A 23,305-nucleotide genomic window follows, 5' to 3' on the forward strand; every position below is an offset into this window, starting at 1 on the left:
TGTTTTAGTGTATTTGATAACAATAAAAAGGAATACATACATGTCATTTTCATAAGGAACATTTTTGGATGTGATGCATTATTGTGAATTATGTTGCATACACAACAAAATAATAGTTTAATTTTTTTTAAATAATCCAACCAATAAATCAGGGCCTATCTGAAACGGGCTAAATGTTGGCCCTAAGCAGAATTTAATTTGAATGACAATATTGTTTCTTTATGTAAAACGATTCTTAGTCAACCTTTAATGTATTTTGATGCATGTTTTGTACTAAAACGAATAATGCAAAAATAACGAATTTAACTTTATAATAAACACATACATGTCGATTATAGAAAGCCCAAGACCAGCACTATACACTGCGTGCCTTGGGGTGGGGAGGGGTGGGGGAAGGGGTTTGGGGATGTAGGGAAATGTGCCATAGTATAATTTCCAGTGACTGAACATGAAAGGGCTAGGAAATACATTTGCTGTTAAAAAAAAAATAATCCATAGGAACCACCCCGTCATTTATTAATTAACATTTTTACACGCGTTTCTTAATTCAAAACACTGTCACTTAAAATAAGGAGGGGCCTTCCTGCATGGGATGAAACAATGCATTCAATTATTTAATAAGCAGGTTAGAAATAATAATTAATGAACAAAACTAAACCAATAAATCAGGCCCTGCAATATGGCTGCAAAATTGCATTGAATAATTTTGTATATATATATATACAGTGGGGCAAAAAAGTATTTAGTCAGCCACCCATTGACAATCAATGGGTGACTGACTAAATACTTTTTTGCCCCACTGTATGTGTATATATATATATATATATATATATATATATATATATATATATATATATATATATATATATATATATATATATATATATATAAAACCATACAGGTGTGGTGCTGACGTGTCAGGTGTTGGCCACACCTCCTTGATGATGATCTTTCCGTTCTGGTGGACGGTGCTGTTGTTGACCATGCCCACGATGGCCACGCCCAGGTTACACCTGATGCCGAAGGAGATGCAGAAGCCCAGGCCGCTCATGATGGCGATGATGTAGCGGCGCGGCAGGCCGAAGCACTTGCAGTCGCACAGCGGCGGCTTCCTCTCCGCGGCCTCCCGGGGACGCCCGTCCTCCGTCAGCTCGATGACTTCCCCGCCCTTCTGCCTCTTGTCCATCACCCTGAAATGTAGTCCTTTCATATAGTCACGGCAATCCAATAATAATCATAATAAATTATTATTTTTTTATAATATGAATTGGTGGATGTGCATTGACTTTATATTTAAGCTTGAAGGGGAAAATGGCAATTTTTTTAAATATACAGTAAGTACCGCATTGCAGCATCACTTTTACCCTCATTAGCATTCAGCCCAGCAGGCACATCAGTGGGCATCCCCTTTTTTTTTCTTTTTTTTTTTTTTTTTCTTTTTTTTTTTTTTTTAACACACCCACAGTTTTCTTGGAATTATTACAACCCTAAGAACGGCTTCATCACAATAACGTTTTTTTTTTTGCTTTTTTCGTTACAACAACAAAAAACAACAACATTATGTCCTCCTTTTCTTTGCGTTTTACTGAATATTAAAAAAATATATATATATATCCTAAATTCGCATTTTTTTTAAAATTTCTGACTAATAGATTGATGCCATCCCACGCGCGCACACGCTGATTGCCGTAATCTCACGTGCCGAGACTGCAGCAGTGTGGGGGGGGGGGGGACCGGGAAAAAAAAAAGCACGCAGGTGTGATGTGGGGCTCCTTACCTGTGCAAGTGACCCAATGTCTTTCCCGCCAGGTCCTTCATCCCCGCCGTGGCCTTGGTCTTCATGGACTCCATATCCAGTCTCTATGGGCCTGCTGCTGCTGGTGTTATTGTAGTCTGTATTTTTAAAAAAAAAATTACTACCTACTTGTCATCATCCTCAAGCCGACGACGATCCAGGTGATTGATGCGCCAAAAGGAGCAAAAATAAAGAAAACAGAAAAAAAGGAATAAAGAAAACACCTTAGAGAAGGTGATGATGAGACGACGTGCGCGCCTCCATTGATCCTCCACCGAGTCCGCGCTCCTGGATAATGAATCAAGGAGGCGGTAAAAAAAAATAAATAAAAAAAAAAAACAAAAAAAACAACGAATAAATCAAAAGCACAACATGAGTTGATGACGCCTTGAAGACCAAGATTGGGGGAAAGGAGACAAGGAGAAAGTTGGAGGTGGTGGATGGAGGCGGCTTGGAGTTGCGTGTAGGAAACAGAGGAGGGAGTGAAGCTCTGGTGTCTCCTGCGCTGCTGAGCGCACGTTGGTCTGACGTCGTGTTCTGCAGGTCAGCCACAGCCACGCAACATCTGGACACATGTGCCGCACACGACCAGGCCAAACTCCCTATTTCGCACAGCATTATAATTCAGCACTATACCTCTCCTTTTGTTTTGTATTTAATTGTATGTCATCACGCACACTTAAGTATAAATGTTCGGATGGATTATAGTTTAATTGTCAGATTTAAAAGATGTGTGAAAAATGGTGCGATTTTATTGACTATTTCCCCCTATAAAATAAAAAATAGCCCCATACAAATAGGAGGATAGAAAAGCCCTACGTAGAAGCTGCAGCCCCCCCAGGGGCGGTGCTATGGAAACCAAATGAGCGGGAGTGGATTTTCCCTCCAACAAGCGTGCGCTCCTCCACCTCGGAATCCATCAATAATGTATGCGTTGTTCCATATTTCCATCTCCCAGGCAACCACAGCTTCATACACAAACATGCACATATTTTGGGGATTAAAATCAATAATAATAAAGAATAAAACGTGTGTAAGTAAGCGTGCGTTTAGATATGTGTGTAATGTGTGTGAGTATATGTATATACTGTATATATGTATATATATATATATATATATATATATATATATATATATATATATATATATATATATATATATATATATATATATATATATATATATATATATATATATATGTGTGTGTGTGTGTGTATATATATATATGTATATATATATATATATATACATACACACCACATATATATATATATCCATCCATCCATCCATTTTCTACCGTTTGTCCCATATATATATCATTTATATATATATATATATATATATATATATATATATATATATATATATATATATATATATATATATATATATATATATATATATATATATATATATATATATATATACATACAGTATATATGTCTTAATTAGATTATCCAAAAAATAGTGCTCGATACCGTGGTAGAGCGTAATATGTATGTGTGGGGAAAAATCACAAGACTATTTCATCTCTACAGGCCTGTTTCATGAGGGGTTTCCTCAATCCTCAGGAGATTTTAATGGGAGCATTCACATACCATGGTTTATATATGGCACAGAGCGGGTGGGTACAGGCAGGCGTAGGGGCGTGGTGATTGACTCATGTGTTACCTAGGAAACACCTCCTAGGTAACACACACATACATACATATATATATATATATATATATATATATATATATATATATATATATATATATATATATATATATATATATATATATATATGTGTGGATATAGATGTACATGTATGTATATGTAAATATATATGTATATATATATATATATATATATATATATATATATATATATATATATATATATATATATATATATATATATATATATATATATATGTATATATATATATATATATATATATATATATATATATATATATATATATATATATATATATATATATATATATATATATATATACATCCATCGTCCATTTTCTACCGTTTGTCCCATAAATATATATATATATATATATATATATATATATATATATATATATATATATAGTATTTAGGCATTATATTGTCTGTCCACAATTATATTGCAATGGAACAAAAAACAACAATAAAAAAAATGGATGGATGGATGGAAGATACTAAAATTATTGATTATAATTTAAATAATAATATTAGCTTTGGGGAAATAGGAGCTACATATGACATGCAAAAGCAAATTATCTTTGGTTTTATTTGTGGGCATGCACCACCACCTGGTGGTCACAAAGTGAATGAAAGCAAATGTCTGTACTTCATCATAACCTCCATTGGTTTGGGATGCACATAATAGTGCATATACATGGTAAATGGATGATGCCTGTAGCGCTTTTCTACCTTCAAGGTACTTTGACACTATTTCCACATTCACCCATTCACACACACATTCACACACTGATGCGGGAGCTGCCAAGCAAGGCCCTAACCACGACCCATCAGGAGCAAGGGTGAAGTGTCTTGCTCTTGGACACCATGCCCGGACATGACTAGGATGGCAGAAGCTGGGGGTCGAACCAGGAACCCTCAAGTTGCTGTCACCGACCAACACGAGCCATGCCTTAATTATGACAGGTAAAGTTTTGTTAAAAAAAAAAATAGTATAGTATAAAATAGTTAATAATCAGCTAAATCATTAACTAATTATATATTTGATCAGTACCAATGTGTGATTTATAAAACAAATAGTATTTTGACAAGTATTTTTGTTTTTGTGAGCTTTATGTATGATGATATCGGATGGAAAGTGAGGATGTATTTTACAGATTTTTACAACAACAAAACTAAAATTGACTCTATGCTTTAACGGTGTCCAAGCGTTTTTTTTTACTGCAGATTGAAAAATCCCAAGATAGCCTATAGCCACGTTCATGTTTTCATATAAATCTATATTGCAGCCTTGAGTACTGACCGATACCGATATTAATCTGATATTATTGTTGAAATGTTGGAAAAGGTTTGAAGAAGTGCGATTACTCAGAGAACAATGGTAAGTATGAAAAACACTAACCTTATGCTTTTGAAGTGGAGTGATAATTTGTTTTTTGGCGACACCTAGTGGTCATAATAACTAATTAAGTTAAGGTCACGACACAATAAATTGAATGATGCGGACACGTTTGTTACTGGATACTTTCTAATACGTGGATACTTTGTGTAAATAAAATGTAACTAATTATTTGTTTATATTGACAATTGTGCTGTTTAAGACTGCAATCTTGTTTAAAGGCCTACTGAAATGAAATGTTCTTATTTAAACGGGGATAGCAGCAACCTATCTTTATTTTACTCTATTGATTACTGCTTGAAAATACGGATATTGTTTTGGCCTGTCAGTCTGAGACACTTCTTCCAGCGGTTGTTAGGGTCACATGTCACATGACTCTGTTTCACCAATCTAACGGAGCCTGGCAGTCACATGATCAAACTATTGGCGGCCCCATGTTGTAAAAAAGGGACATATAATGAATAAACGACCTGCAGTCAGACAAGGCATCACACCTCCTTAATCAATGTTTACGTACAAACTAGGAAAAATAGCATTTGTATCATGCGCTGACTGTAAACTGTGCATATGTTGTAGTACATGCTGTAGTTGTCTCTTGCTTTCACACAAACACCAACATTGGTTGTAGTGCAAGTGCCTATACAAAATTGCTCCTAAATAAATCAGAAGTTACTCACAAGTTACCCAGTACTCGAGTTCTTTGTTTTTCTTTGTCTTACTCAAGTAACTTTTTGGATGACTAAAGTACCCTTAATTGAGTACAATTTTTGGTTGTTCAACTTACTCAATTGGAAGAAACAGACTACTGTGTGTTGCCTTAACCTGGCAGTAGTCATTCCCCTTAAGTTGACTGTGCCAGTACCGTATTTTTCGGACTATAAGGCAGTTCGCCTTATAACCCGGTGCGCCTAATGTAAGGAATATGTTTGGTTGAGCTTACCCACCTCGAAACTATTTTATTTGGTACACGGTGTAATGATAAGTATGACCAGTAGATGGCAGTCAAACATAAGAGATAAGTGTAGGCTGCACTACGATGGCAATATGTCTCAAGTAAACAACGGCAACATTTAAAATGTTCCATTGAAAATATAGAACATTACACACGGCGCTCAAAAATCTATCAAAATGTTTTAGTATGACTTTGGTAAACTATGAAGCCGCACCGCTTGAAGGATTGTTGGCGCATTAAACATACAAGTATTATTATGGTGTGTGTATAAGGTGTGTGTGTATTATCTGGCGTTTTGTTTCACAATATTATGCAAAAGCAACTTTTCTTACCTTCTGGTACCTGCTGATCTCTATTTGGGATCTGCATAAATCCTGAAAAATTGCGCACTTCCGCATTTGTAGTCCGTGCCAACACTGTAGTCCATTAGCTTATTTGTTTCCCTATCTTCTTGTTGTGTGACATTCATCCTCTGCTGTTGCCATTCCTAATATAAAGTAGTGTAAAGTACTTACTTATATCTGTCAGTAAACTCGCCATAAAAGCGCTAAAACATACCGGTGTAGTGAGTTATATTATTCGCCCAAGGAACTTTAGTTATTAGAGTTCTGGTCGGACGGTTTTTCATGTGACACATTTCCGGTGTTGTTGTTTTTCGGATGAGGAGATGCTGCTCCATTATTGATTTATGTAAAATCTGAATGTCATTAAAACAGTTAGCTCCATCTTTTGACACTTCTTCCACTCCCGTCCTTGCACGCTACACCGCTACAACAAAGATGACGGGGAGAAGACGCCGCCGAAGGTGAGCCACGTAAATAAGACCTCCCACAAAACGGCGCATCCGGAAGCGATTGTCAGAAAGCGGATTGAAGATGATCTGTAAAACATAATCTATGCAACATTTTGACCAAAGAACCACCGTTACATGTTATGTAGACCACAAGGAAGTGTTTTCCACTTAGAAAAAAATTATAATAATATGACTCCTTTAATGGGCCTTATAATCCGGTGCGCCCTATGGTCCGGAAAATACGGTATTTTTTTTTTGTCTTTTATACAGTAAGTATTGTACTTATTAAACACCAGCTGTTTGATTGTAAATTGCATCTTAGTTGTAGTTTTCATTACTATATTTGGAGGCATTGAAATCGCCATGTAAAATCGCTAATGGTAATCGATGAGATGTCTATGGCAAATACAATCTAAATTAGCATCGAGCTAGCACATTTTGAAAAGTAAAGCTTTACTGAACTTTTGAGCGCCTTCCCCTTGCTTTGTTGACATGGAAAATTGTAACATTACCCAAGGGCAGTCCGACGGAGTGCTTGAGCCTGCAACCGGACGTGGAGTCACACGCAACAAGGTATGGATATATGGAACCGTTTGATTTGATGTGAATTGATACCTGTGTATAAAATGTATATAAAGTGTATAATTTGGTACCCATGCCTATTGACAAGAAAAATAGACCATAATCAAATGTCCACTGTAGAGGACGATGGATCTCAAAAAGAATATGCTTCTGTTAGTTGGCAAACTATATCCATATATGGCTAAAGAACCCCTCGGTGCCTTCTTGAGGCCCCTTTTGTACTATTGTAAAAGTCCTCTCTTAAATTCAATAGTGTTTCTCACCTTATTTATGTACTTTTAAAATAATTTTGTTTAGAACTTTCTTTGGCCCCATGGTGGCTTTTTTTGCAGTCATACAGCTAACCATGCCCCTGTGTTCATTGCAATCAACTAGTCTTCAATTAAGAAAAAAGTGACGTTAAATGTCCATTTGAATAGTACAGTGGTTCTGAAACTTTGTTGTCAAAAAGTACCATCTCACAATTAACACTTGGCTTTCCAAGTACCACCATAATAACCAAAACTAAAATGCAGTAGCTTAGTAGGTCTAAGAATAATTAAAAAACGAGGCAAAGGTTTTATTTAACAAGTATATATAATATTTGAGCCACTGTAACATTACACACAGTTTGAACAGTACCACTGTGTTTGAATATAGGAACATAAATATATTTAATATATTTTTTGGTGTACCACTAGATGGAACCACAGTTTTAAAATCCCTGATCTATTTTATTCATAATTTGAGTTTTTTTATACTACTTTACATTATTATATGCTATATACTATAACATGTATTTTAGGTTCATTATTGCCAGTGTCTCAAACTGATTCATTTGATTTACACAATTTATTGTGGAAAAATTTGTTTTAGTTTCTATTCAATTCGGTTTTGGTCTGACCTTTTTGGATTGGATTATTAACTAAAGCTGAGGTTTAACACCATCTTAGACCTAGAAAAACTTTATTGATCCACAAGGGAAATTGTTCCACACAGTAGCTCAGTTACAAAGGATAGAAAGGGTAAGGATGGACAGGATAATGCAGGTATTAAGTAGACAAAAAATTTACCATGGTAGCAATATAAAATATAACATATGTAATATTTATATATTATATATAAAATATATAATATATACTGATATATTATATTATTAATTTTATATAATATATACAATATATAACAAATCCCAATTACCATGTACAATATTACAGTATATGTAACAGCTGCAACAACAAAAAAAGGCCAGCATAAAAAAGAGAAATAAAGAAACTTCCATCCATAAAGTGGACAATAATCATGTAGAAGTGACTATGATGTGAATCATTGTTGCAAATTTTAATTCAGGTTGGACAATAAATACATTGGATTGTTACAGTAGAAGCTTTCTTTTTCACATAAACATAAAACACTCAAGCAATACAGATGGCCATCTTATAGCCCAGCTAAAGATCATACTCACATATTTATGATCCGTGTGATTATTTTCCACTGTTTATTCACGACCACAGTAACAAACCAGCAACAATGAGGATCTTTTTCACCACCAACACATTATTAGCTTTTTCCGACAAGTTCAGTCCTTCACTTTGCACACGTTGTCACATGCGGGGAGATAAGAAAATCTGTTAGTTAAGAAGGGTAATTAAAATGTCATTAGCTCAACAATAAAACAAACATAAACACATGTAGCTTGGAACGAAGGAAGGCATTGCGTGAGGAGTCGCACAATATAATCATTATGCTCATTGTTGCTCATTTTGACATCAACACCTTCCAGTTTTTGACGGCACAAATATAGTACATGCATTTAAGAAGCAGATTTGTATTTTTTTTCTTGCTCGGATCCTAATATAGGAATATATTATAGCCTATTAAAAAAAAGAAGCAAGGTCAGCATTTGGATGCCATCAGCAGTTGAACCCACAACTCTCAAATGTCCATTCTTGGCTACAGGCACTCGGACAGCACTTCATGCTTGTCCAGCTCAGTGGACATCTCTGTGAAGGCCTCGGTGACGAAGCTGGCGCTCAGCTGAAGTTTGAGCCTCTCCACCTCATAGTTATGCAGGTACTCTTGGATCAGGTAGCGTTCCCGTTTGATCCGGGCCTTCACGTCCGAAGGTACATCCGGGATCATCCAGGCCACAAAGAACTTCACCACAAAGACCACGTGCTGCGAAAGGAGAAGCTCCAACTTAAAGGGGAACCACACTTTTTGGGGAATTTTGTCCATCGTTCACAATCATCATTATTACAAGAACACACATGGTTTTTTTTAGGATTTTTAAGATGGTAAAAAACAACTTCAAAACCCTCCATCAACGTTTTATATACACACTGCATGTATATATATAATGTAGTAACATACACGTTCATAACAATATGTAATATGTTCAATATTTAGCGTATTTTGGTAATTTTAATCATTATAATGTTAAATTTCTGTTTCCATAGCAGCGCACTTCTGACTTCCTACTCCCGGAAACAAGCGCGAGTGTGTTTTCTAGTCATGGCAGACTTGGTGACAGACAATGAAGATGATTATTTTTGGACAAATGAGGATTCACAACCTTAGCTTTTTGAAGCTGAATATACAGAGGATGGTAAAAAAAAAAAGCTTTGAAGATGCGGCAAATGGGAGTTACCGTTGTAGCCTTCAAACCCTCTAAAACAACTTTAAAACCCTCCAGCAACGTTTTTACATACACATTGAAAGTATATATATAATGTAATAACAGACACGTTCATAACAATATGTAATATGTTTAATATTTACCATATTTTGGTCATTTTAATCATTGCCGGAAATGATTTCTTTCGCGCATTGACTTCCGTTTCCATAGCAGCGCACTTCTGACTTCCTACTCCTGAAAACAAACGCGAGTGTGTTTGGACAAATGAAGATTCACAACCTTAGCTTTTTGAAGCTGAATATAGAGAGGATGGCAAAGCATGCTTGGAAGATGCGGCTAATGGGAATTACCGTTGTAGCCTTCAACGCCCTCTAAAACAACTTCAAAACCCTCCATCAAAGTTTTATATACACACTGCAAGTATATACATAACGTAGTAACAGACACGTTCATAACAATATGTAATATGTACAATACTTAGCATATTTTGGTCATTTTAATCATTATAATGTTAATTTTCCGTTTCCATAGCAGCGCACTTCTGACTTCCTACTCCCGGAAACAAACGCGAGTGTGTTTTCTAGTCACGGCAGGCTTGGTGACAGACAATGAAGATGATTATTTTTGGACAAATGAGGATTCACAACCTGAGCTTTTTGAAGCTGAATATACAGAGGATAAACTACTGCTTATAGAAGCAAGCATGAAGGAAGGGTGAGACGTTGGAGCAGACGGAAGCCGAGAGAGTGAGGGCGGCGTGACAAGAAGCTGGAAAATGTGGAAGTTGGAGCCGAGCTATTCCTACATAAATTGAGTGCTTACCCAAATACACTGGAAAAATCTGTCCATCGAGTGAGTCACACTTTAATATTGTACGTGATACACACAGCACGTCATGTGTGTTAGTACGACTACAGCGCATATGCTGTCTTTTACAGCTAATGTCTTAGCATGCCGATGTGTTACTACGCTAGAAAAACAGTTCCTCAGTGTTCGCTCTTACAATAACCATGTTGTTACGGCATGGTTATTATACAGGTTACGGAACTTGAATTAAATATTGTTGAAGGTTTTTGAATGCATTTTTTAAGTGATTAAGAGGTAGAATCAATTGCTCCCATTGGCTGCATTGCTAGCCAGCAACAACGAGACGACTTTTATATGTCAGAATGCAAAAAAACCAAACCTTTTGTCTTCTTGTCTCTCACAATGATTGTGAACGATGGGCAAAAAAAAAAAAGGCGGAGTTCCCCTTTAAGCATTCCTAATTCATATGATATAAAATGTAATCATGTATCATACCTCCATGGTGATAATGAAGGCCATCTTGGCGGCCAGTATGTGCCAGAACTGCATGGTGTGAGTATACTCCCTATGATGGCCTGGAGGATAGCGATAATCTCTGTATCTGTAAAATCCAACAAGGAAGGTAGCATGAATTGAAAAAAAACACAATAAACCTGCAATGGTATTCAAAATAACAATTCTGCTAACCAGAAATATAGATTACACACAACGTCCCAAGAAACAAACATTTTGCCGACACTCACAAAACGGGTTATAAAAGTGACTGTGGAAAAAAATGTACACACAATTTACACCAAAGCATAGCCAACACATATTGTTTAGACTACAAGGAAGTGTTTTAAATGTAAATTACTACCATCATCTAGACAGTCCGCCTAGAAATAATTTGCTATTCCAGCTGTAAATGTGTCATCAAATATGTGGCGAGTTTGTGCTTGTTGTGCCCCTTTTTTCAAATTCTGGCAATCGTTTTGCTTTACCTCATGCAATAGGTGTTATATCAGTTAAGTTAAAGTACCAATTATTGTCACACACACTAGGTGTGGTGAAATTTGTCCTCTGCATTTGACCCATCCCCTTGTTCACCCCCTGGGAGGTGAGGGGAGCAGTGAGCAGCAGCAGTGGCCGCGCCCGGGAATCATTTTTGGTGATTCAACCCCCAATTCCAACCCTTGATGCTGAGTGCCAAGCAAGGAGTTAATGGGTCCCATTTTAATAGTCTTTGGTATGACTCGGCCGGGGTTTGAACTCACAACCTACCGATCTCAAGGCGGACACTCTAACCACTAGGCCACTGGTAAAGGGCCTGAAAAAACATAAAGCTTGAAATACATTTTTTGCAGATTGTAACTATATCAGGCACTTATAATAGACATTGATTACCGTATTAAAATCTGAAATCTCTGGAAACCGCAAGTCTCTAGTTTCACAGCTTTCAAGTTTTTTCACTTATGGTCTTTTAAAAATACTCTTGAGAATCATGTACACTGTAAAAAAAAATCTGTCAAATTAATACCAGCAGCTGTGGTTGACTGGAATTCACCGTAAAAAAATACAATCACGATGTATAGGACATTACGGGATGTTAATGTTGAATCCATTAATTTTACAGTTGAAAACTGTTTTTGCTTAGGGTAAATTACTATGAAAAATACTGATATATTGTTAACCTCTTTACAAAAAAATTATAAAATTTACGGTAAAATACTGGCAGCTGTGGTTGCAAGGAATTCACCGTAAAATAAATTAGGGCCAATTTTAGTGTTGCCAAACAGCCTATCCCCAGGTGCTTGTCTTTAGAGGTGGGAGGAAGCCGGAGTACCCGGAGAGAACCCAGGCAATCATAGGGAGAACAGGGAAACGCCAGACAGAAAAACACCGGAATTGAATCCAGGAATTTCTCACCGTGTAGTACAAGCACTAACCACTGGTCCACCACGCTGCCCTGTCACCAATACTAATATCTGCAAAATGCCTGTGTTTCCGAGACATGTGAGCAGTAAATGAGGATTTTAACTTGAATGTATTTGTACAACCTTTCACTGCACAACTCATAACATGGCCTTCAAGTGAGCTATTAAAAATTAGCCTTAAATTTACCAGTTCCTCTACATTGAACATGCATGTGTTTTACATAACAGGACTATTTTTTCTTGAAATATGTAAGTCTAGGGATGGATACAAGTAGGCATGGGTACCTCTCAAATTTGAATCAAATCCTACAAATTCCGGATACCTGGGAATCAATACAGGTACCAATTTTCTGTACTTTGTGTGTTCAATCGTGTTAATAAATTGCTAAAAAACACTGAGCTGTGCCTTTGTTCTTGTATTCTTACACTTTGGTGTCTCATTTGCAAGTACTGCACTATGTCATATAGCAGACTTTGTATACAAACAAAAAAATAGATGGCAGTAGTGTTGCCTTAGCCAGGAAGTAGTCTTTGCCATTAAGTTGAATGTGCCAGTATTTTCTTTTGTTCTTTATACAGTAAGTTTTGTATTTATTACACACCAGCTGTTTGAATGTAACTTGCATCCTAGTTGTGGTTTCGATTACTAAATTTGGAGGTGTTGAAATCACCATGTAGTGGAATGTCTACGACAAAACCAATCTAAATTAGCCTCGAGCTAGCCCATTTTGAAAAGTACAGCCTTACTGAACTTTTGAGCGCCTTCTTCTTGCTTTGTTGGCGTGGAAAATTGCAACATTACCTTAGGGCAGTCCGCCTGGGTGCCAAGTCTGCAACCGGACGTGACGTCACATGCAATATAGGTATGGAAATATGGAACCATTTGATTTTATGTAAATCTATACCTGTGTATAGAGTATCTATAAAGTGTATAATTTCTCCCGGTTGCAGTTAGTCCAGAACGCGGCAGCACGACTTTTAACAGGGGCCAGGAAACGTGAGCATATAACCCCAATTCTTCGGAGTTTGCACTGGCTCCCTGTTCATTTTAGAATTGATTTTAAATCCTTGCTGTTTGTTTTTAAAGCTTTACATGGACTGGCACCTCAGTATATCTCGGACCTCATCCAAATTTACACTCCTGCGCGCGCTCTGAGGTCCGAGAGCCAGCTCCAGCTCGTGGTGCCCAGGACGAGACTTAAAACCAGGGGAGACAGGGCCTTCTCTGTGGTCGGCCCTAAACTCTGGAACACTCTGCCCCTCCATGTTCAAACTGCTCCCACAGTGGAGTGTTTTAAGTCTCGTCTAAAGACCCACTTTTATTCTTTGGCTTTTAACACTACGTGAGTTGTGTGGTCTTCTGTCCTCTGTTGTCCTGTGTGGTTAGGGTTAGGGTTATAAATTTTGATGTCTATTTTACTGTTTTAATTGGTTTCACCCTTTAAAATCGTTTTTAATCATATTTATTTTTTATATTGTCTCTGTATTGGTTTTCTATTCATTTATTCTTTGTTTTTATTCAGTCATTGGTGTAGCATAATATTGTTTTTAATATTGTTTTTAATATAGTTTTTAATATTGTTTTTAATATTGTTTTTAACATGGCTGTGCAGCACTTTGGAAACATTCTTGTTGTGTAAATGTGCTATATAAATAAAGTGGATTGGATTGGATTGGATTGGTACCAATGACTAAAGACAAGAAAAATAGACAATAATCAAATGTCCACTGCAGAGGACGATGGATCTCAAAATAATATGGGTCTGTTATTCATATGTGGCCATTAAAACTAAATTACTTTCATACACTCATGCACATAATCACGTTTCATCAAACATATATTAATGTTGTTGCCCTAGGGTAAACTGGGTATAACACATGGCACACTGACAAAGCTTAACCTATTGTTACTATAACAATCTACAAAGTTAAAGTAGGTTGCTTCTTTCTTCCCCTCCATTTTTCTGCATTCTTTCGTATCTCAAGTTATCATTACGTATATGTATTGTTGCATTTGAACAACTGTATTGTTGATAATAAAGGTCAAGTATTGGTATTGTTCATTAGCAATAGCGCTATTTTTATTGGTATTTGTATTGCTCCATTTGTAGTGTAATAATGCTCAGTCATTTCTGTATTATTTTTTATTTTCGCTAACTGCTTATTTGCTATTACTTTTACCATCATATTTGTACATGTCGTATTTGCTGATGTTGCTTTATTGTTGTTGTTGTTGTTGTTGTTGTTGTGTTTGCTGTTGTTGTTTTTGTCTCTCTGTCTAATCCCCCTCTTGTCCCCACAATTCCCCCCTCTGTCTTCCTTTTTTTCTCTTTCTATCCCCTCCTGCTCCGGCCCGGCTGCACCTAATGATAATATAAATACATTTAATAAAGTCAAATACAAATAAGGCAACAAGAGTTGAGAGCTCCCAGTGCCACCCACACTGGTTTAAATGTAACTTAGATATTGGGTGTCACTATGTAAAGCGCTTTGAGTCACTAGAGAAAAGCGCTATATAAATATAATTCACTTCACTAATTCACAAGAGAAGTATCCTACACTTCTCTTTTGTAAAGTAAATCTGAACAGCCGATATGGGCATCTACATCTACTATATGATTTGCCTGAGAAGCTGGACAGGACAAAAAATAATAATAAAATAAATAAATAAATAAAAATAATAATAAATTACTTTCAAATATTTTTTATAAAAACACAGTGGGCTTGTGTCAGTACACAAAACTCTATTTTATAGCTCTGACATACAACAGCAGCAGAAACCATTACATTGTAAAAAATATGCTTAATACCTGCAGTTGGCTGTTGAATTATCAAACCAGTAGGCTTGTTCTTCTGGCATGTTGGGGTCAGGGATCTGTGAAATGTTGTATACTGACAAGCTGTTGTTCACGTAACCCCACATGGAGCCCTCTTTACTGTACGCATACAGGTAGACCATACGAGGAATCATGTCTGAGGTGAATGCCATGATGAATGCCTGAAATCAACGAGAACGACAAAGAAGCATAATGCAGTAAATGGACAATAAATCCATTCCCCCCATTGTGTGAGCAGCAAAATAGATAAGGAAACGCACATTTGTAACAACGGACAATATGGCAACTGCATTGAGTATCTCCTGCCACGCTCCGATGTTTCTGGCCTTGGACGCCACAGGTCGTCTGAACTGGGTGGTGAACTTCCAAGCATCCACTCTAATTTCCAGAATGTTGTTAAAGAGAGCCAGTAGGGGAGCCAAAGGAAACGAGGCTACAAACAGAGTGATGAAACCAAACTGGACAACTGAGAGGGTGCATAAAGAGACAAAAAAAAAACGATTAATTCAGTAAAAGTTAAAATAGAATTAACATAGCGTACAAAACATTATCCATCATACCCATCTCCAGGTACTCATAGAACAATCCTAGCTGGCCGAAGTTCTGCAGGACGTTGTCCTGCTCCCAGCGGCTGCAATGATTCTCAGGATGGTGCCGTCCTCTTCTGCTGCTCCACCAGTTACGCATCAACCTGATAAAGGCCATAAAGGTATCGTTTAGGCCTGAGGTGTCCAAACTTTTTTCACTGAAGGGCGCACACCAAAAAATTCAAAGAATGTGGGGACCATTTTGATAGTTTTCATTTTCAAAACTAGTACAATATACAGATTTTTTTCAACCTTTAGGGTTCACCTCAAGTTTGGTCCCGGGGAACCAGAAGGGTCTCAGTCCAAAAATGTGAAAAAAAGAAGTCATGTACGATAATCATAATTATTCAACACTTAAATCTCTAGATCAACTTTGTATCTATCTGTCGATATCAAGATTTTATGTATTTATTCATTCTTTATTACATTTTTTTTCAACTAAATTTTTATGTTTCATACCCATCTTGTTAAAACCCTGCTTTTTAGGACAAAAACACAAAAATATGAGCGGAATATTTGATGTGAAGTAATTAGGGCCTTAATAGGTCAATCATTTATAACAACATTGATTTTGATTCGTTATTATTTTTTGAGTTTTATTTTATTTTTTAAATCCCACTAAACTTATTGGGGATACAAAGGGGCCCCCACTCATTAAAGTGTTTAAATATATCATACATTTTTTTTACCTCTAGATTAACTTGAGATCTATTTTATTTTTTTTTTCATGTTTTTGTTTGTTTGTTTTTTGCCCTTTTTGTCAAAGAAAACATAGTTTTTTATACGGCAAACGCACACAATATGCAATATTTCCCCCCAAAAAATTATTCAAAATGCAGCCTTGAACGGGTCAATAATTCACAATAACATTGATTTTGATTCAATATAATTTTCTGAGCAATGACCGCTATAAAGAAAAAAGAAACATCCTGCATGGCATCTTTGTGTTAAGAATAAACATTGCAACATGTTCACGTTACGTTACATCTGTTTGCGATTTCATTTAACATTTTAATGTTTTCTTTCTTAATAGTATTTTAGTAGCTGCGGGCTGCAAATGGCCCCCGGTTCACACTTTGGACACCACTGGTTTAGGCCGAAGGAAAGTGTTTGGTCAGATGACACTGCAGCACCTCAAAAAGCCATTTTACGTGCCTTAATCAGTAGTTGAAGCCCTATCAGCAAATTAACCTGAAAACAATATGTAACATTGCAAAACAGTCTCCAGAATACCCCAACTAAAACCATAGCCTAGGCATGGGATAAACCATATAGAACATATTATGATCTATATTATATACAGTATATTATTACGATGGTACATCAGTTTTTGTAAGCCCCACTTTTCATATTTTTTCCATGGCTTTCCATAAATCGTTTTGGTTATCATATGGCCAAACAACTGGTCTGTCTTTGTGGGATCAGGTGCCCAAACAAAAAATCCCTTTCGTTAGTGGACAGACACGTGAAACACAAAGTACAGACATAAGACAAGGAAAAGGGGAAAAAGGCAACACAAAATGTAATGGAATACATACATCTAACATACAGTGAATGAAGCGGCATGTGCTTACAGTAAGAACCCTCAGGGTAGGATAACAAAGAGCTGCACATTACAATCTCCTCTGACAGGAGTAAAGGGAATACATTCAGTCAACACAAAAACAGGAAACAGATGTAACAAAATAACAGCACAAAAATCAAACATAGTATGACCACCACAAAATTGTGTGTGCTGGCATTTTGATAAATCATGTGAAAAACACTGTTAAATTCAAGAAATAACTCCTAGCAAAGTCTTTACCAATAGCTTTCAATAGAGGTAACATTCCATTTTGTGTACCATGTACAGTATATGTACTTCACATTGTTTTCTGCATTTAGTCTATAATTATTCTCTATAAAATGTGTTTTGTGTCTCTAGAAGGGATTATTTGGATTTACATTATTTCTTTTGTGAGCAATTGCTTAGGTTTTCATATGAGTCCAAAAACGAAGGTACCATGGTACTATTAAGAATGCACACTAATGGCCACAACATTATGTAGCTCTGTATAATGTAATACAAGGTTTGTGTAAGGAATGAAGCGGGCCTCCCCTTAGAGGCTTCAAAAGACTTGAGAAAATACAGAAAAGCATCTGTTTCAAACCTGCTAAGCAAACGTATGTGACGTGAGATGCAACATTTTTAGTTCCTTCTATACTACAGGTGTCAAACTCAAGGCCCGAGGGCCAGATCTGGCCCGCCACATCATTTAATTTGGCCCTCGAAAGCTTGGAAATAATATGCTTCATTAAAAGACTTTATATTTTCTTACTAAATGTATTAGGTTTTTCCATTTTGACAGAAAAAATACACGTACTCAATGCAATCGCATCATTTTTTAAACATAAATATTATAATATAACAAATATATGATCATAAATTCAAACAATGTTTTTGTTAAACTATAAATACATACTTTTTATCTGCTTCACTTATAATTTCCGAGCAAGTAATTTATCAAATTGTCAAGTTTTATAAATAGATTTTACAGCGACTTTATGAAATTGACTGTGGATTTACAGCATTTTCCACTGTTTTTTGACCATAAAATGCTGGCAACTGAGCTGCCAGTTTTTTACTGTAAAAAACGGTGGTACTGATTTGCTATTCACAATAGTACACGGTACAATCTACAGTTGTCGTTTTTACGGTAAAATCCGGCAGTTAAGTTACCAGAATTTTACTGTAAAATAGCAGATTTATATTTACAGTAAAAAAAAACACTGTACATTTTACAGTAACATTCTATCAACTGAGCTGACAGTTTTGTACCATGAAAAATAGTGGTACTGTGTATTCCATTTACAGTAAAATGCAGGAAAAAAACACAACATTTTACGGTAACATTTTTGCCACTGACCTGTCAATTTTTTATTGTAAAATCTACAAATAGTTTTTACATTGTACATAAAAAAACAAATCATCAAATGCATAGGAAATTGTGTAATAATATAATTCACTGTTAGAATTGGCCCTCTAAGGGCAAACGTAACTGCGATATGGCCCTCAATTAAAACGAGTTTGACACCCCTGTTCTATACGATGAGAGCAAACAAAACATCTACAAAATATTTTTTGTTCATATTATTGCATGTGCTGTACTTTGAAAACCCCTGATATGATACATGCTTTCTAATAATTACCAGGAAAAAAACAAGGATCACCTGTATATTTGTAAGTAAGAGTGTGATGATTTGATGGACTTACGGTAGCAGAGCTTCCTGGATGTTTCCCCACAGTTGTTTTCCTGCCATGACGATCACCAACTGAGTGGTCAGCTCAATCAGACAGCCTCCAGGGTCACACTAGGATGGTAAAAAGTTGAAATACAGTATATTGTGATTTGATTTACTACTGACTGCTGCCAAATTGCACACTGGGGCACTCGAAGAAATATGGCAGAATCTCTGGCATCATTCTCCTGCTGTGTTAAATTGAAGAGAACATTGAAATGGATGGTCTGCGGTCAAACTTATTCCATTTCTATTGCAAAACCCAAAACCAGTGAAGTTGTCACGTTGTGTAAATTGTAAATAAAAACAGAATACAATGATTTGCAAATCCTTTTCAACCTATATTCGATTTAATAGACTGCAGAGACAATATATTTAATGTTGGAACTGAGAAACGGAATTTTTTTTTGCAAATATTTGCTCATTTGGAATTTGATGCCTGCAACATATTTAAAAAAGCTGGCACAATTGGCAAAAAAGACTGATAAAGTTCAGGACTGCTCATCAAAACACTTATTTGGAACATCCCACATGTGAACAGGCTAATTGGGAACAGGTGGGTGCCATAACTGGGTATAAAAGCAGCTTCCATGAAATGCTCAGTCATTCACAAACAAGGATGGGGCGGTCACCACTTTGTGAACAAATGCGGGAGCAAATTGTCCGACAGTTTAAGAACAACATTTCTCAACGAGCTATTGTAAGGAATTTAGGGATTTCACCATCTACGGTCCGTAATATCATCAAAAGGTGCAGAGAATCTGGAGAAATCACCAAATGTAAGCAGCATGCCCGTAACTTTCGATCCCTCAGGCGGTACTGCATCAAAAAGCGACATCAGTGTGTAAAGGATATCGCCACATGGGCTCAGGAACACTTCAGAAAACCACTGTCAGTAACTACAGCTGGTTGCTACATCTGTAAGTGCAAGTTAAAACTCTACTATGCAAAGCAAAAGCCGTTTATCAACAACACCCAGAAGCGCCGCCGGCTTCGCTGGGCCCAAGCTCATCTAAGATGGACTGATGCAAAGTGGAAAAGTGTTCTGTGGTCTGACGAGTCCACATTTCAAAGTGTTTTTGGAAACTGTGGACGGTGTGTCCTCCGGAACAAAGAGGAAAAGAACCATCCGGATTGTTATAGGCGCAAAGTTCAAAAGCCAACATCTGTGATGGTATGGGGGTGTATTAGTGCCCAAGGCATGTGTAACTTACACATCTGTGAAGGCACCATTAATGCTGAAAGGTACATACAGGTTTTGGAGCAACATATGTTGCCATCCAAGCAACATTATCATGGACGCCCCTGCTTATTTCAGCAAGACAATGCCAAGCCACATTCTGCACGTGTCACAACAGTGTGGCTTTGTAGTAAAAGAGTGCAGGTACTAGACTGGCTTGCCTGTAGTCCAGACCTGTCTCCCATTGAAAATGTGTGCTGCATTATGAAGCGTAAAATACGACAATGGAGACCCCGGAATGTTGATCAACTTAAGCTGTACATCAAGCAAGAATGGCAAATAATTCCACCTGAAAAGCTTCAAAAATTGGTCTCCTCAGTTCCCAAACGTTTACGGAGTGATGTTAAAAGGAAAGGCCATGTAACACAGTGGTAAAAGTGCCCCTGTACCAACTTTTTTGCAATGTGTTGCTGCTATTAAATTCTAAGTTAATGATTATTTTCAAAAAAAATAAGTTTCGCAGTTCAAAGTCAAACATTAAATATCTTGTCTTTGCAGTCTATTCAATTGAATATAAGTTGAAAAGGATTTGCAAATCATTGTATTCTGTTTTTATTTACCATTTACACAACGTGCCAACTTCACTGGTTTTGGGTTTTGTAGATTAGAAAACAAGGTCCAAGGCTAGGGATTGGTACCTTTCACAGTTGAATCCAAATTCCCAGTACTTGCGAATCGCTACCGGTACTCAACAGTATCAATTTTTGGTACTTTTGTATGTGTTCAAATGTGTTGAGGGATCAGAGATACCCACCTCTTCATTTCTCAGCTTGCTCCACTTTCCGAACATGTACGAATATTCACCTGGGAAGCCCACAAATTTTCCTTTGAAGAAAGCAACGTAGAAGCAAGAGGAGTAATAGTTGACAAACTGAAAGAGGAACATCTTCATGGTGAGCCGGTTCTCGTACTCCAAATGGGTCTTTGGAATCTCTGCACGAAGCACACAGTGAGAGATGAGATGCTGAATAACAGTCATAATGTTTGGACACTTGAAAGGATCAGTGTACCCATATCAGTGATCCAGACAGCCACCCTCTCATAGAAAAAGTTGAGGATCATGATGATGACAAAGTTAATGCAGGAAGCTGTCACAGAGGTGGCCAGTTGTGGAGTGATGAACCTGCCCACCACCTGGATCTTCCTCATGGGGTTTTTGATGATACTTGCAAAGGCAGCATACACAGCCAGCCTGTAAGCTATGACCCCAATAATACATGCCAGGATCAGAGAGATCTGTGAGGAGAACAAACCGTATTAGAAGTGTATGGCCCAGCATGGTCCATTGTGAAACTGCTCAATCATCCACATACCCAGAAGATGACCGTGGTAGCAGAGAGGCAGAAGCGAGCGCACTTGCTGGTGGTGGGAAGATATGGTTCCATTTCCTGCAAGGTGAATTATTGTTATTGCATTCATATATTGACTTTTTTAGGGCTGTCAAACTCATGCAGAGACTCCTCCCACCCCCACCAAGGATTGTTTTCACTGCTGGACTCTAGAAAGAGGTTCCGCAGCCTCCGTAGCAGGACCTCCAGGTTCTGTAACAGCTTCTTCCCTCAGGCCGTAAGACTCATGAACGCATTAAAATAATCTCCTCAATTCCCCTCCCAAAAATGGATTAACTGGCTGGAATATAAAGTCAATACAACATACATCCATAAACGTGGATGCATATGCAAAAGTGCAATATATTTATCTGTACAGTAATCTATTTATTTATATCTGCACCTTATTGCTTTTTTATCCTGCACTACCATGAGCTAATGCAACATTTTGTTCTTATCTGTACTGTAAAGTTCAAATTTGAATCACAATAAAAGGGAAGTCTAAATCTAAGTCTAAGTCTAATGTATTAATCCTGATTCCAATTCCATTCACTGGCACAAATTGGTGCTTTAACACTATCTGGCGGCAGAACTCATTGGAAATACTAAGCAACATAGTATGAGATAAAAACACACAAAATAAAAAGACTAAACAATTGACATAATTTAGTTTGCATACTAGATTATAGGGGGGAAAAAATACTAAAAACTAATACAATTATCTGTCCATGCTGCTAGTTAATTTTACTTGATAAGAGATCCTAAATTAGGATTTGTATATCTAGAAATTGGCAGGACTTTTAAGCTACAGCTATTGTATTCTGAAAACATTATTGAACTTGCAATTCATACATTAAGCATCAATAATCTTTCAACATTAATGTGTTTGAATAGGTATTTTCTTAATTTTAACATGTTTAAACTAGAATAGACAAAATATAATTATGCTAAAATTAAGACAAGGATGTAAAGTCAATGACTAAAAAAAGAGTAAATTGCTTTTAAAACTAGGGACATTTTTAGAAATAAAATGTTAAATCTAGGCAAGTGGTAAAGCATTTGCAGTGTACCAACACTGGAAAAACTCACAATCACACCAAGTATATATTTCTAATTTGTAGTCAAAATATCTTAACAAATTTAAGACAAGTCACAATTCCTTATAGTATTTTTATTGAGACATAAGAACTTGTTTTTAGGCCATAGACCCCGAAGGGAATAAGTGGTAGAAAATGGATGGATGGATGGATCTTAATAAATAGTAGTTTTGAGCATAAAACACAAAACTTCACAATACTCGTAAGTATAGCTAATAATAAATATTAAATGCTATTTTTAAGATCACTTTTAAGTTTTCAAAGCTTAAATATAATGTCTTAATTCAAGAAATCTCGAAATCTTGGCAGATTGTTTTGCTCATTACAAGCAAAAATAATGTTTTCCAGTGAACCTTTATTGAGCCAAGGATCATGTTTTGCATTACAAAAAAAATAAAAT

General features: G+C 36.5%; 2 protein-coding genes across 4 annotated transcripts in view; both read right to left on the reverse strand.

Moving 5' to 3' along the window:
* Positions 1 to 2,263, reverse strand: part of slc17a6b (solute carrier family 17 member 6b) — a 31,618-nt gene extending 29,355 nt beyond the window's left edge. The window contains exons 1-3 of one of the 2 annotated variants that reach the window (XM_062030969.1): positions 1,925 to 2,263; positions 1,778 to 1,871; positions 935 to 1,190 (exon numbers count right to left, since the gene is read on the reverse strand). In XM_062030969.1, coding sequence (XP_061886953.1) covers positions 935 to 1,190; positions 1,778 to 1,851 — 330 coding nt within the window. In that variant the 5' untranslated portion in view covers positions 1,852 to 1,871; positions 1,925 to 2,263. Of the gene's footprint in view, positions 1 to 934; positions 1,191 to 1,777 lie in introns of both variants that reach the window. The other variant, XM_062030960.1, reaches the window with a different exon arrangement.
* Positions 2,264 to 8,501: 6,238 nt separating this feature from the next.
* The window catches only part of ano5b (anoctamin 5b), a 117,843-nt gene continuing 103,039 nt past the window's right edge, over positions 8,502 to 23,305 (reverse strand). For both annotated transcript variants that reach the window (XM_062030939.1, XM_062030946.1), the window contains 9 exons: positions 21,794 to 21,868; positions 21,491 to 21,716; positions 21,235 to 21,413; positions 19,215 to 19,312; positions 15,935 to 16,065; positions 15,635 to 15,840; positions 15,348 to 15,535; positions 11,120 to 11,225; positions 8,502 to 9,357 (listed from right to left, as the gene is read on the reverse strand). In XM_062030939.1, coding sequence (XP_061886923.1) covers positions 9,133 to 9,357; positions 11,120 to 11,225; positions 15,348 to 15,535; positions 15,635 to 15,840; positions 15,935 to 16,065; positions 19,215 to 19,312; positions 21,235 to 21,413; positions 21,491 to 21,716; positions 21,794 to 21,868 — 1,434 coding nt within the window. In that variant the 3' untranslated portion in view covers positions 8,502 to 9,132. The remainder of the gene's footprint in view (positions 9,358 to 11,119; positions 11,226 to 15,347; positions 15,536 to 15,634; positions 15,841 to 15,934; positions 16,066 to 19,214; positions 19,313 to 21,234; positions 21,414 to 21,490; positions 21,717 to 21,793; positions 21,869 to 23,305) is intronic.

The sequence above is a fragment of the Entelurus aequoreus genome, linkage group LG02 (genome assembly GCF_033978785.1).
Source record: "Entelurus aequoreus isolate RoL-2023_Sb linkage group LG02, RoL_Eaeq_v1.1, whole genome shotgun sequence".
Classification (NCBI taxonomy): Eukaryota; Metazoa; Chordata; class Actinopteri; order Syngnathiformes; family Syngnathidae; genus Entelurus; species Entelurus aequoreus.